Source organism: Sitophilus oryzae, unplaced genomic scaffold (assembly GCF_002938485.1).
Source record: "Sitophilus oryzae breed Bouriz unplaced genomic scaffold, Soryzae_2.0 scaffold_907_pilon_pilon, whole genome shotgun sequence".
In the NCBI taxonomy this organism is placed as follows: domain Eukaryota; kingdom Metazoa; phylum Arthropoda; class Insecta; order Coleoptera; family Curculionidae; genus Sitophilus; species Sitophilus oryzae.
The window spans coordinates 2,558,311-2,573,491 of NW_022147536.1; the positions used below are offsets into that span (position 1 = coordinate 2,558,311).

The following is a 15,181-nucleotide window of genomic DNA, read 5'->3' on the forward strand; positions in this document are numbered from 1 at the left end:
CGACTCTTAATTGTGTTTTAGAAATGGTTTTACTCTACTTAATATTTAGTAGTTGATTATTATTGCTAAGATATAAAATTCATAAAAAAACTAAAATAAAATTCTAGACTGAATAAATTTGAAAAAGTTTTTGTAATAATAGTTCAACAGAAACTGTTTCATCAAATTTTTTTCTGGAAAAATTTATCATTTCAGACAAATAACTATCTAGTCGAAATGTTTTTTTTTGCCAATGATAACATGTATTAATAATTTCAATTCCAAATATCTTTAGAATGGTTGGTCGTAGCGATTTTTACCAAGATACCTTTTTTAAGTAACAAATTTACAGGGTGGTCTGAACTATATTCAGGAAACTTCGGCAGCATATTCTGCAGATAAAAATAAGCAAAAAAGTTTGTATAAATGTATGTCCTAAAATGCTTATTTTCGGAGATACAGGGTGTAGAAGTTTCATTTTTATTTCGATTTTTTCCAAATAATTTCTGAAGTAACATCAATATTTGAATGAAAATTGGTGCCTGGGAGTTTTGTGTCATGGGAAATTTGATTTTGGTGTCAATATGACTCCTACTTGTAGAGGGCGTCACCTACATATTTTTTAACTGGTTTGAAGAGTAATAACTTTTTGTACGTACCTGTATAAAACTACTGAGTAAAAAAATATTACATACTACGTTTTTTACGTAAAAAAGGTCTCTTGGAAAAAATCACTACGAGTAATGGTTCTCGAGATATTTGGAATCGAAATTATCAATACCTATCATCATTGATAAATTAAACATATTGAATAAATAGTTAGTTATTAAACTGAAATCATAAATTTGAAATGTTTTTTTTTGCCAAACGCTCTATAGAAACTGTTATATCATTATTTTTTCGCAGAAAAATTTATGATTAATTTAAAAAAAAATTACCCAATTTTATTATTTCAGTCAAATAACTATCTACTCAACGTGTTTATTTTTTGTCAATAATGACATGTATTGATTATTTCCATTCTAAATATCTTGAGAACGGTTACTCGTAGCGATTTTTATCATGAGACATTTTTTACCAGAAATTATTTAGACAAATTCTAAAAAAAATGAATTTTCTACACCCTGTATCTCCGAAACGAAGCAATTTAGGATATGTATGCATTTACACGAACTTTTTTACTTATTTTTATCTGCAGAATATGTTTCCGGGAATTTTCCAAATACAATTCGGACCACCCTGTATAATCAACAATCAGATTACATACCTTAAACAGCGTTTCTATTTCAGTCCTTGGACAGAAGTTGGAAGACAGCGAGTCGTTGGACCAAGTGAACACAACAGGTTCTCGAACAAAATCGATTTTTCTTACAGTAATCTCCGACATATTGGTGCTATAGATTTTTCCCAAAGCCCTCAGCACTTTCAGCGACCAATCGATGTAGTGCTGGTATTCTTGAGGTTTTTCGATGCGCAACGCTAGAGAGAACTCGTGATTGAATACTCTCTCTAGAGGGTGCTGTTGTACCTGGATGGTCAGCTGGTCTTGTTCGTATTCGCCTTCTCTGTCGGTAGCCCTTACTGTGTACTCCCAGGTGTGAATATCTTCAGCTAAAGGTCTGAAAGAGAATTGTACTTTGTTTAGAAAGAAATACCGTATGATCGAAAAAAAACGGCGTCAGCGATGGCTATGAAATGAAGATCGCTGTGATTTTATATGTAAATTTAAATCGATGTTCATTTCCCAGACAACTGGATGCCGTTTTTTTTCGATCATACGGTATTATAAATCAATTGATTATTTTTATAAAGTTGTATTATTGCAAGAAAGAAGTGTACCATTCATAAACCTTATTGCACTTTTAAAAAGAAAAGCTTCCGGATACCAGGCAAAGAAATCAAAAATATTTACAAAACTGGAAATAGAACGCTTTATGAAAGAAGCCGATGACAAAGAATTCCTGTTAGCTAAAGTTGTCTTAATCGTTGGAGTATTTGGAGCATGTAGGAGGGAAGAAATCACGTTTTTAACCGTAGATGCCATTAAAGATTGTCAGTCATTTATTAGTGTGAAGATTCCGAATGCAAAAACTCATTTGTATGAGAGTGTTTACGATACTGGGGGACCAATAGATGGTATCGATTTCGTACATGTATTTCGTAAGTACGCAAAAGTTTGACCACTCAATGTGACACATCATCGATTTTTCTTGACGTATCGAAAAAATCAATGCTTCTCGGAATGAATACAATTGGGGGTATGCCAAAAAAGACAGCGGAATTTCTTGGACTCTCCAACGCCATTGAATACACTGGTCATTATTTCCGGCGCAGCTCTGCAACAATGCTGGCAGATTCAGGAGCGGACATAACAGTTTTAAAGCGACATGGAGGTTGGCGATCAAGCTCGGTTGCTGAAGGTTACACTGAAAATTCAATTGAACAAAAAATCGAAATAGCAAAAATAATCATGGGACAGAAAAATACGCCAAATAAGAAATTAAAAGCAGTTTACGTAGAAGCAGAAGCTACCAGCATTGCCAGTACAAGAAATTTACTTATTCCGACTCCTACAACTTGCATTTCTCTTAGAGACGAAAAGTTGGATGCCTCTATTATTCACTTTAATAATTTACATAATTGTACCTTTAAGATTTATAATAAATAAATATTTTCATTGTTTCTAACGCTTCATTTTTTACTTTTAAGCACTAGTGCCTAAACAAGTGTCACTTTTAGATATACTTTGTTTTTTTTCTCAGGTAAGATTTCGACAGACGATGACAGAAGAAAAGCAGATGACGTCCCATACCATGGTACCCTTGCATGGTACAAAGAATACAAGGTATGATCGATAGCGGCTCCAATTTCGTTCAGTTCGTGCATACGGCGCATACCACCTGTGACGTCACTAGGAAAATAATGAATAAATAAAAAATAAAGAAAGTTGACAGGAGATCTGCATTTTTGGGGTTATGGTTAAGAATTGTTTATTTTTAAGACTTTTTAGTTCGTTTAATTTAATAATTACTAAAACAAGCAGTTCCAAAAATATATTTAAAAATAATAATTATCTATTAACATGGATTTGGACGATAATAGGTAAAAATACTAAATTTATTTCTATATTCGGTATAAAATTGTCTATTAGGTTTTTAGTTTGCTATGTTTATGGTAAATAATTTTCATTTTTATTGCCTCTGAATTCACATGAGGACAGAGATGAGGATATCTATGGAAAAGTAACCACAAGAGGAATTGTTACATCATTTAAAAAATGTTGGGAAGTTTATTGTTTCCCATCGAAAAGTAGAAAATGCCAATGCAGATGAACGTATTGTAATTGTGATAGAAGTAATTCCAAGGGTGAAGTTTATTATTATAATTAGTGGAAGTAATACCAAGGGTGAAGTTTATTATAATTAATGGAAGTAATACCAAGGGTGAAGTTTATTATAATTAGTGACCTGTGCTTCTTTTTATATGTAGATGTTTCTGGTTTTGAGAATAAATCAGTTGAACGACACCCAAAATTTAAAGGGAGTATTTGCATACCCAGAATATGCCCATCAAGGGTTATATAGCTCAAATTTCCTTTAATGGTAGGCAATTATTCAATGCAAATTAACTTTTTAAGTGACTGAAATATTAAATAGTTTACAATATGGTATATCACTAAAAATATATTACTTTTAGGTACAATTAGGGCCCGATACATTTCAAAAGTAGTAGAATATTATTTTATATTAAATGAGGTATTGTACTAACAATCAATTTATATTAATAACGGAGATTAAAAATAACAGAATAAATAGTTCTTTTTTATACTACAAAAATAAACTATAGAATACAACAGTATTTAAAAAAATTAAAAGTGATGTTCCGGCCGAGATTCGAACTCCGGTCTCTCGCTTCCTAGCCCGACTCCTTATGCACTGCTCCACAGTAACTTGCTTAGCGATAATTCAATGACGGTATATAAACAAAAAAAACAGGTTTATAACAATATCTTGACGATTTGAACTGGCGCGCGGAGCGTGCTGACCAATAGCGCCTGTTATCACCTGTGACGTAGCGACCAACCTGCGCAATATCATACCTTGTATTCTTTGTACCATGGTCCCATACCAATCTATTTATTTTACTAAAATAAGTTTCTAATAATTTTTAAGTTAACTATGGATGGGTTTAAATATAAATTCGTCATGCGTCGTCACTTGTTGTTTTTAACCAGTTTTATTGGTTTATTTCAAAAATGACAGCTCGTCTTTCAATTTTATTGGTTTGACGGAACGATGAACGACAAACGGACGCCGATGCGTATGAACTCGCCTTTAGATTTTTGACGTTTGTCAAAGTCTTGCCCACGGTCTTGCCAAATTATAGGTTATAATTTTGTGACAGCTTTTGTCAAATACCCTGCGTTTTGGAAGATGATGCATTTTGATTCGTGTTATTACGTGTGTTTTGTGTCTTTTGAAGCCAACTGGAGGAAAAATCGAGTGAAAATTAACTGTAGAACCCACAGAACAATTTATGGTTAATACTCGCTGTCCAGGCAGAAAGTCTTATACAGATACACCAATAAAGTTACTATCAATAAAGTTCGTATACCATCTCGTCGTAGATAAGTGCATCTTGAATATGGTAGAAGGACCATACTAAAAACTGGAGTAGCTGTAAAATATCGACATCACACGATAGGTAAATAATGGATTTTAGTACTTCAGAAAAATAATGTCAAAAGGTACTGGTTTAAAAAAATTAAGATTGAACTTAATTAATCAACCTGTGAGGTATAAAATTTGGTAAGTGTTATTATTAATAAAATAGTTTGTTTTATTTATGTTGTTTTATTTATTCCTGCGGAATATTACATATTTGTATTTGTACATAAGTTATATTGATAAATATAATTCTAAATGTGGGAAGTTTCATAAAGCTTGAAAGTAAGAAATAGTTTTTTTTTAATTTTTTGTATGTGGTGTCTTGTTTTTGTTTGTTTTGTATTAACACATACCGTTTTTTATTAAATAAAATAACTCGATTACATTTTTTCAGTTGTATACAGTATTTTTCACAATATTTTGAAGTTACTTGTCAGTCAAATTTTAAATACATATATTAATTTCCTGCTATGCGTTCCAGTTGTACCAACTTATTTCTTTGTAAAATAATATAAACTACTTTGAAATTAAAATGACAGACACATCTATCACTGTCAAGGATCTTCTCGTTGGACAGACTATACTAGTGCCTAAAAGAATGTCATTTCGAATCTCAAATAAATATCAAAAACTGTCAATTTCGAAAGGCTTTCACACAAAATTATTTTATTATTGTTTGAAAATTAGAATATATTTAAATCAAGAAAAAATATGTATCTATAACGAAGATTAAGAGAATTCTTAATTAAAGGCAAATATTTTTAAAACAAGTAAATCTTTTAAAAATATATTTTTCAAAGCAAACCTTTGAAGGAGGGTAAAAGGACAATAACTCACAATCTTTAAGTTGTTTAATTTAAAAAATTTTAATGCTTAAAAAAGCAAGGGGTGCGACATGTTTCGGGAATTTAAAATATTCCTATCTTCAGGCCCAAAGCTAAAAAACACTTACACAGGTCAAATTTAAAATACAGAATACACAAGTTAAAAATTCAAAAAATTTTTTTTATACAAAGTCAAAAAATTATATATATCACAAAATTTCACAGATAACAATATGGTATGTTAAATTTGAAAAATTAAAAAACAACTAGACTAAAATCATAAGGTGAGGGGAGCCGTATAATCCACCATAATTAGATAAATTGAAAGAAAAAACAAGATAATAATCAAATCATACCTCAATGCACAATTCAAAGAAAAATACTTAAGCAATAGTTAAATTTATTTTTAGTGATATGTCTTTTTTTATATATTTTTTGTATTAGTAATGTAAGTTGAGAGTAAATTACTTCTTCTACGACTTCAAAAGATTAGGGAAAGTCACGGCAAATATTATTCCAGTGGCTCCCCAAATAAGAGTAAAAATTTTTAGTTGAATTGACGCGAACAGAGGATCAAGCACCCTCTGAAAAATTAAGCGATAGCAAGCTTGGTCTATTCCTTATTAATATTCAGTCCTTAAGACATAAAACAGATGAATTATATCTTTTACTAGAAGAACTTGAATTTCCAGATATCATTGCCATAACTGAGCACTGATTGAATTTTAATGAGCCTGTATTTGTTAAAAATTATACCACAGTAGCCAGATTTAAAAGAACAATTTTTTCTCATGGAGGTACTATGATAATGTCTTTAAACAACGACTTTTCCGAGGTAACTAGGTACAATGATTTGTTATCTGAAAAAGTATTCGAATTTTCCATTGTCTGCCATAATGCTTATGACCTTTACATTATTTGTATTTATAGAACACCTGACTCTGACGTGCAATTATTCTGTCATAATCTACTAAGCTTGCTTGAGTCCCTGCCCTTAAAAAGCAAATTAATTTTGTGTGGTGATCTTAATATTGACTTTCTTAGTGTATGTGCTGCTCAGGATTTTCTTCAGTCCATTTTTGATTCTTTTGGAATAGCCATGCATGTAGGCTCACCTACCAGAATATCCAATACCAGTTCTAGTACTATAGACTATGTTGTGTCATGTTTTGATCCTAACTCCATCGCCTGCAACGTCTTTAGCTCGGGTCTCTCTGATCATGAAGCAGTTTTAACTGAATTTTCGATAAAGTCCAAAATCAAAAATGCCCCTCGTAAATTATGCCGTATTTTTCAAGGAATGCTCAAAAGTTCAGCCACTTATGTAAAACAACCAACTGGGATACTAGCTCTTATGATGTCGACGCCGAATTTTCTGTTTTCGTAAAAACATTAACCAGTCTAGCGTTCAAATCCTTTCCTCTTAGGCCTATAAAAAATAAGCATAATAAACCTTGGACCACTAAAGGTCTACGCATATCTTCTAAAAACATGCGTTCATTATCTCACTTAAAAAAATTCTCAGATAGTCTCTTCTTCCACAATTACGTAAAACTATACAGAAAAATTTATCATAAGACTATAAGAGCCGCTAAGGACCTTTATTATAATAGGAGAATAGTCAATTCTGGTAATGTTGCTAAAGAAACATGGTCTATTGTGAATAAATTGAGAAACAAAGCTTCTTCGTCTAGCAATATCTCTACCTCACCTGAGAACCTTAACGATTACTTTGTAAATGTAGCGAAAAACTTAACTAATACCATATGTCCTCCTCATGGTCCACTTTCTTATCTCTCTAATGATAATGTAAACTTACACAGTTTCTTTTTTTCGCCCGTAGTTCTTGAAGAGCTTAGGATTATATCAAATGACTTAATCACCATTAAATCTTGGTGCGATTCGAACCTCCTGAGTCTCAACATTTCTAAAACTAAAGCTTTGTCATATAAAAACTCGTTGCAGCCTTTTGTACTTAACAACACCACCATTGACGTCGTAAAATCTGTAAAATTCTTAGGGCTTGTTATGGACAATTCTCTGAAATGGGACATACATATCGAAGCTTTGTCGAAAAAATTGAGCTCTGCCTGTTTTGCATTAAGGTCTGTTTCTAAGGAGCTTAACTTGTCAGTGGCTAGAACTGTTTATTATGCACTTTTTAAGTCGCACCTCAGGTATGCCCTTCCATTCTGGGGTACGTGTTGTGCGACTCAATTTGACCGCATTTTCAAGCTCCAGAAGAGAGCTGTTCGATATTCCCTAGGACTAAACAGCAGAACTCATTGCCGGGACTTTTTTAAAGAATTAAGAATATTGACTCTTCCTTCCTTATTTATATTTGAATCCGTTTGCCTAATACGTAAACATGTATCAGCTTCTCAAGAAAGGCCATCTCACACTTATCCACTCAGGAACGCGGAGCCAGATCTTTATCTACCTACCCCACGCTCAGAGTTAGTTAAAAGTTCAATATTATACAACTCGAAAAAAATGCACAATCACCTGCCATTTGAAATCAAATCCATAACATCATTTTTTTCATTTCGCAAAGCATTGAACTCTTATTTACTAGACGAGGCTTTCTACGCCGTAAATGAATTATATTTGAATTGAAAATCGAATTAGATCTTGAAAACACTGGTCTAATGTTTGCTATTGCTATATTTACTAATGACATCGAAATTAATTTATTTAGAGGTCATTGATATTTTGCTATAAACTGGCTAAATATTTTTGAACATTATTTTAAATTTTTTGTTCTTTGACATTGTAAACATTTATAAATGTTTATTTTAACAATAAAACTGACAATATTATTTATATAATGTTTTGTATTATCTTTTGTTTGTTTGTTTGTGTACCTTGTTTTTTTTCTACTTTGTTAGTTTTCCTTTGTCTACAAATTGAAAAATTGTTTGACAATAAAGGCATTTATTTATTTATTTATATATTCAATCTGTCTATGCTGATATCCAATTTTGTAGGATAATTTTTTTTTAGTTATGTTAGTTAAGAACCAGTTAAGAATTTTGTTTATTTTTTATTTTTTAATTAGTATATGTTGAATTTTAATTTATATTTCAAATTTATTTATTGGAGAAAATTAATATTTAATTTAGTTTAATTTTAAGAAATTCAATATTTATTTTAATTTATATATGTAGAAGAATTATTTTTTATTTTAATTTAATTAAACTTCTGTTCTTTAAAATAAAAGCCTACTCACACAAAAGTCACTTAGGAAGTACAACCACTCAGAATCAATAAAACCAATTAGAGCCGTTAACATTTAACAAACAATTACAACGAAATGCTCCCTTCTTGAAGAGTTATATAATTTAAAGTTACAATGAATGAGTTGTTTTAAATATTAACGGCTCTAATTGGTTTTATTGATTCTGAGTGGTTGTACTTCCTAAGTGACTGTTGTGTGAGTACGCTTTTTTGAGTATGCCATACGACTGCAACCCCACTAAATCCTAGATTTTCTTTCTCACTAGTCAGTCAAGACTACTTTCTGCCTATATAAATTAAAATAAATATTAAATTTCTTAAAATTAAACTAAATTAAATATTAATTTTCTACAATAAATAAATTTGAAATGTAAATTAAAATTCAACATATACTAATTAAAAAATAAACAAAATTCTTAACTGGTTCTTAACTAACATAACTAAAAAAAAAATATCCTACAAAATTGGATATCAGCATATACAGATTGAAGTAATTTACTCTCAACTTACATTACTAATACAAAAAATATATAAAAAAGACATATCACTAAAAATAAATTTAACTATTGCTTAAGTATTTTTCTTTGAATTATGCATTGAGGTATGATTTGATTATTACCTTGTTTTATCTTTCAATTTATCTAATTATGGTGGATTATACGGCTCCCCTCACCTTATGATTTTAGTCTAGTTGTTTTTAATTTTTCAAATTTAATATACCATATTGTTATCTGTGATTGAACAAATTTGGTGATATATATATATAATTTTTTGACTTTGTATAAAAAAAATTGACTTTTTAACTTGTTTGTGATTGTATTTTAAATTTGACCTCTGTAATTGTTTTTTAGCTTTGGGCCTGAAGATGGGAATATTTTAAATTCCCGAAACATGTCGCCCCCCTTGCTTTTTTAAGCATTAAAATTTTTTAAATTAAACAACTTGAAGATTGTGAGTTATTGTCCTTTTACCCTCCTTCAAAGGTTTGCTTTGATAATATGTACTCACACTGGGTTAGAGAACGTAAGTAGAGGAAAATATTCTTAATGGAAGCATATATTTTTAAAAATTTTCACATTCTAGGTTTAGAAGACTTAAGATTTCTTTCAAGTCAAGTCATTTTCGTAATGACTTAAATCGGTATAATGTGATTCGATTCGATTTTATGACTTTAGTCTATATTTTTAAAAAGACTTAAATATAATAACTTATTGTAGGTACAAATGAGACTAAAACCACAAAAAATAAAACGGTTAATTTTCAGAATAATAATACTCAACAAAACAACAAAGTGAATATACAGGGTGAAAGCACTTGGAAGAAAATAATCGAAAAAAGATGAAGACTTTGACCTCCTGTAGCTACGAAATAAAGCAGAATCGGATCTATGTTAATACGAAAAATTAATCTTATTTTTACGAGAGGAATCTCCCCACGAGAGATGGCACATGTTTTTTAAAACACCTTGTATGAAACTAAAGAATAAAAATATAAAACTACACCGATATAAACATATTTATACTACTTATACTTACAGGCCATAGAGTTCTCTTCTCAGAGGATTAAACTGTAACCAAGAATTGGCACTCAAGGGTTGTTCACGCTCTTCCAACACTTGCAGGGTCAGATTGTACCCATCTTCCGCATCCTTGAAAGTATCTTTGGGAATAACAAACCTGAACACTTTTCCAGCCATCACCGTCTTGTACTGAAGCCGCTTTTCTATGTAAGGCCTGTAATTTCGAGGAATCGGCACATGCTTGTTAACAGGATCAACTTGCTCGGTCACGAACGACTCAGTTGTAGTGCTAGAAATTTGTCTGACTGTTGTTGATTTTACTGTTGTATCAGGAACGGTTGTATCGATAACAGAAGGTGTTGTGGCTTGACTGGTTACAACTTCTTCGACAGTAGTCGCTTGAGAAGCTGTGGAAGGGGAAGTTGTTGTAGTTGATGTAGTGGAAGATGCAGTGATAGTGCTGGTTGGAGCAGTGGTGTCTTGAGTTTGGTTAAGTGTAGTTACGATAGCAGGTATTGTAACATCGGTAACAAACATAGGGGGTTCGGTGTCTTCGACGATTTCGAAAGTTGTAGGAGCTTCTGTTGTTGTTGTAGTTGATGTAGTTGTGGTCGTAGTGCTTGTAGTTGTGCTGGTAGTGCTTGAAGGCTCGGTTTCGGTAACGACTGAAAGAAAAAAAATGAGTTCTAGAAACTTATTGACACAATACTGCAGACTTTTTAGTTTTCTCTTAATCAGTGCATTTCTATTAATGCATGCTTCTTTGAATATTGTAGACACTGATTCAAAGATTATTTAAGAAAGGGAGATTTTCACAAATCTAAGATTTGTCAGCATTCATGGGACACAGGGCACAGAATAAATTTTAATAACGCCAAAACTATAATGAAAGAAGCGATTGCCTCTAAAAGAAAAATAAAAGAGGCTTTTATAATTCAATTTAATAAAAATAAATGTATTACTCATGCATCTGTAGATGTTAATAATGTATAGCAATCGCTTCTTTGATTTTAAAGAACATAACGTAAATAAACATAACATACGTAAAATTTAAAAATAATCATACAGAAAGTTTGGGGCTTTTTGGTTTTACCTTATTAAGTAATTGTTATCAGGTAGTAATTGTTAATTTTGAAGTTTAACTTGATATAATGTCATTTTAACAGAACATTAACGGTTTCTTGTAGACGTATCTGTTTTAAAAAAGTAAAGTCTTATCGAATAGTTGAATTTAAATATTATAAATAGTTTTTTTCTTTATTCTTTGTATTTTTTTTTGCTTCCGACGACTGAAAGAGATAAACTTTCCGAAACGTTAAGCATTTTTTCTTTGTTAGGCAAATTTGTAAAACTGTAAACATAACTTCTGACAAGCAGTGTCTGTTTAGGTTTAACGCAGAAGTGTTTACAAAAAATAATTATTTTATTTTGTAGATTTTCTTGCAGTGCAGTGGCCATAAAGGATTTTTTTTGGAGAAACCATTCCCTATTTAACATTTTTTACTTTTTACAACGAAATACAGTTTAAAATGTATAAACGAGCCATGTTTAAAAACAATTTTTCTCTACTTACATTCGAAAGTTTGTTTGGCACTTGGTTTAGTCGGCTCCGTTGGCGCACTTTCCACTTCAACACTAGCAGGCACAGTAGTAGACTTCTTCCTCAAATCCGGCACCACTGTTTCGCTTTCCACCGCTCCATCATCATCATCCTCGTCATCCTCGGGCCCGTAATCATAATCGTCTTCGTTCAGTGGTATTTTTGCGGGAGGCAAAACGTCGTCGGTATATTTCGGTCGCGTACCACCAGGAGTCGCTGACGTTATAGGGGTGGTTAAGTAATTTTCCTCTTCATCATCGTCAGCCTGAGTAAAAAAGAATTTGTTCTATAAGTATCTGTTTTATGGAGTTAACAGTAGACATGTATAAAAGATTGTACTAAATACAGTCTCTTCAACGGGAGTGAACCTCTGACAGTGACAGTTGTGTCTGTCATTTTAATATTCGCCAGTATTACACACACCAATATCGGACAGATTATACATTGATTCGCTTTTAATACAGGGTGTTTCAAAAAACATGTGCCATCTCTCGTGGGGAGATTTCCCACGTAAAACTAAGATTTATTTTTCATATCAACATAGGTCCTATTCTGCTTTGTTTCGTAGCTACAGGGTGTTTAAGTCTTAATAACGTTTCGATTTATTATAATTTTCTTCTAAGTATCCTTGAAGTAATTCGATTGAAATTTTGAGGGTAAAAGTTATTATAAGTGCTACATATTTTAATGCTAAAAAGTGTCGATGAATTCATCATGGACGTGCATATGGGTTATCACTGAAATATTAAAAAAAACATGTGCGCTACTGACTTTTTTCTTTTAATATCAAAATTTTGTGGCCGTTTAATGTCAATTAAAAGTTATCTCTTGAATCAAAATTAATAAAATTAATAAATTATATATTTTACCTAATTTATTATCAAGTATTATTACTATTAGTTATTATAACTGTTAGTCAACAGTAACAAATAAACTACAGCAATTTCAAATAAAAAAAAATGGCGCCGGGAGGCACGTATAGCCGCCCATACTTCATATTTTTTTTATCTCAAAAACTGCGACTTTGACTGATTTTGATGTTATTACAAATTTTGTTGCAAATATTATTCCTAATCTTAAATTGAAAACCTCGTTTCGCTAGCTACTGTAATTTTGGAGTTACGATTTTTTAAAATTTTTAGTCCCCTCCCATACCCCCTTACCAACCCCCCACCCCCACCAAAAACTAATGGCCAGATTCTCGGGTGCCACAGTATTTTTGTGCCAAATTTGGTTAATATCGGTTTAGCGGTTTTTGAGTTATCGTGTTACAGACGGACAGACAGACACCATGAAAATATTTTGTATTTAGGTCATTTATGACCCAAATAACTCATTTTGAGTGAAATTAAAAAAAACTTTTTCTTTTCCAATCTTAATAGCTAATGGTATTTCAGATAATTACAAAAAAACCTAATTTTAAAAAGTTTTAACATCCTATAACTCTAAAACTATGCATTTCCATACCCATGTTTATAAGAACTTTTTTTCATATTTTTTGATGAGGAATCAATGAGTACTTTATATAAAATTTAAAAAAAATGTCAATGACAGTAAATTTATTTTAAGATTGCTATTAGACTTGGATCAAGGCAAATTAATAAAACTGGGTTTATCTCATTCATCAAGAAGGTCGAAATCGACAAAATATAAAAAGACAACTTTTAATCGGTATTATATTGCTTACACTATTTCGCTAACAAGAGAAAGAAGTCAGTGGCGTACATGCTTTTTTTAGAAAAATATTCTAGTGATAACCCATATGCACGTCCCTGGTGAATATGTCGACATTCTTTTAGCTTTAAAATATGTCGCATTTAGAGTAACTTTTACCCTCAAAATTTGATTCGAAACGCTAAAAGTACTTGGAAGAAAATTATAATAAATCAAAAAAATATTAAGACTTTAATACCCTGTAGCTACGAAACAAAGGAGAATCGGACCTGTGTTGATATGAAAAATAAATTTTATTTTTCGTGAGGAATCTCCCCACGAGAGATGGCACATGTTTTTTAAAACACCCTGTATACAAGTTAAATGTAATCAAATAAGGCAATATAAAAAAATATATTCATATTCCATAAAACAATGTACTGTAATAAAGCCATCTATTGGATTTGCAACGTATAACCCTAATCTACTATTGATGACATCACGAAGCAAAACAAAGGCATTAATACAGGGTGTCATTGAAATGGTGTAAAAAAATCGGGGGGTGATAGTACTCCTAAAAATAGTAAAAAAAATTCACAGATTTTGCAACATGCGCAACCATCATAGGCGTATTGAAAATACCAGATACAAGTCGGCGGTTGTCGGCAATCACCTATTTTTTTACATTTTATATTATTTTGTGACGTCATTTGGAAGAGCTCAATAGAAATATAAAGAACTAAACCTTGTTTGGAAAGCAATTTGACATTCGTGACGTCACCACTCCGACAGTCTATGGTGCGTCCAGACCTGACGAGCCGAGCGCGAGACGAGAGCAAGACAAGAGCGAGACAAGAGCGAGACGAGAGCGAGACATTTTCTATTCATTTTTTACGCCAACCTGCCACGAGACAAGCCGAGTGGCATTATAGTGAAAGAAAGCCAAACATATATTAAATTGCAATTGAATATAACAAACGATGGCCAAATAATAACGCATATAGTAATAAATGTTTGTATCTTTAATATGATATTCGGTCTTTAACATGGTATTCATCGTCGGTTTTCCCTCTTTTGGCTGTTTTCCCTTTTATCCCTTACACGACGTTTTTTACATAATACGTTTTTTTAACGTTTTTAGAACAAAATGTTAAATAAAAAAGTTATTGGTAAGGTTAAGAAGCACATTTTAACATTACTATAGAGTATACAGGGTAATTCAAAAAAGTGTTGCGGATATAACATATTTTCTAATGGGAATACCCTATTTTTTATTTTATTATTGGGTTATACATACATACAATTCGGTAACTTTTCTTGCCATTTTTTGATATTATATATCTAAAATTAATAGATGTTGTAATAATTCAATTTGTTTAAAGAAATGTTGGATTTCGGTAGGGTAAAAATTATCAGTGACATAAAATTTGTAAATTCTATCAGAAAAAATGATAATACATACGGTGCACGATTTAAAAATTTGAGATTACTTAATTTTAAATGGTCGAAATTTATAAATCAGAGCTAATATCTCGCAGTTGGGCGGGCCTACCAAAAACACGTCCAGACTTTCGAGCTTTCTTTGATCTCTCGGCCGTTGGAAAACCGACAGGGGACGGATAGCAAGGAGGCTCCGTGGGTTGACTCGCGACGCTCTCGCGAGACTCGTCCACACAGCGAATTTGGAATGTCTCGCGCTCGT

At 31.7% G+C, this 15,181-nt stretch overlaps 1 protein-coding gene across 1 annotated transcript in view; it reads right to left on the bottom strand.

Annotated features, from left to right (window-relative positions):
• LOC115890641 (dystroglycan) overlaps positions 1 to 15,181 on the bottom strand; it is a 210,756-nt gene that overhangs the window by 20,261 nt on the left and 175,314 nt on the right. Inside the window, exons 6-8 of the mRNA XM_030910937.1 lie at positions 11,800 to 12,091; positions 10,243 to 10,891; positions 1,247 to 1,598 (exon numbers count right to left, since the gene is read on the bottom strand). Of these exons, the coding sequence (XP_030766797.1) occupies positions 1,247 to 1,598; positions 10,243 to 10,891; positions 11,800 to 12,091 (1,293 nt within the window). The remainder of the gene's footprint in view (positions 1 to 1,246; positions 1,599 to 10,242; positions 10,892 to 11,799; positions 12,092 to 15,181) is intronic.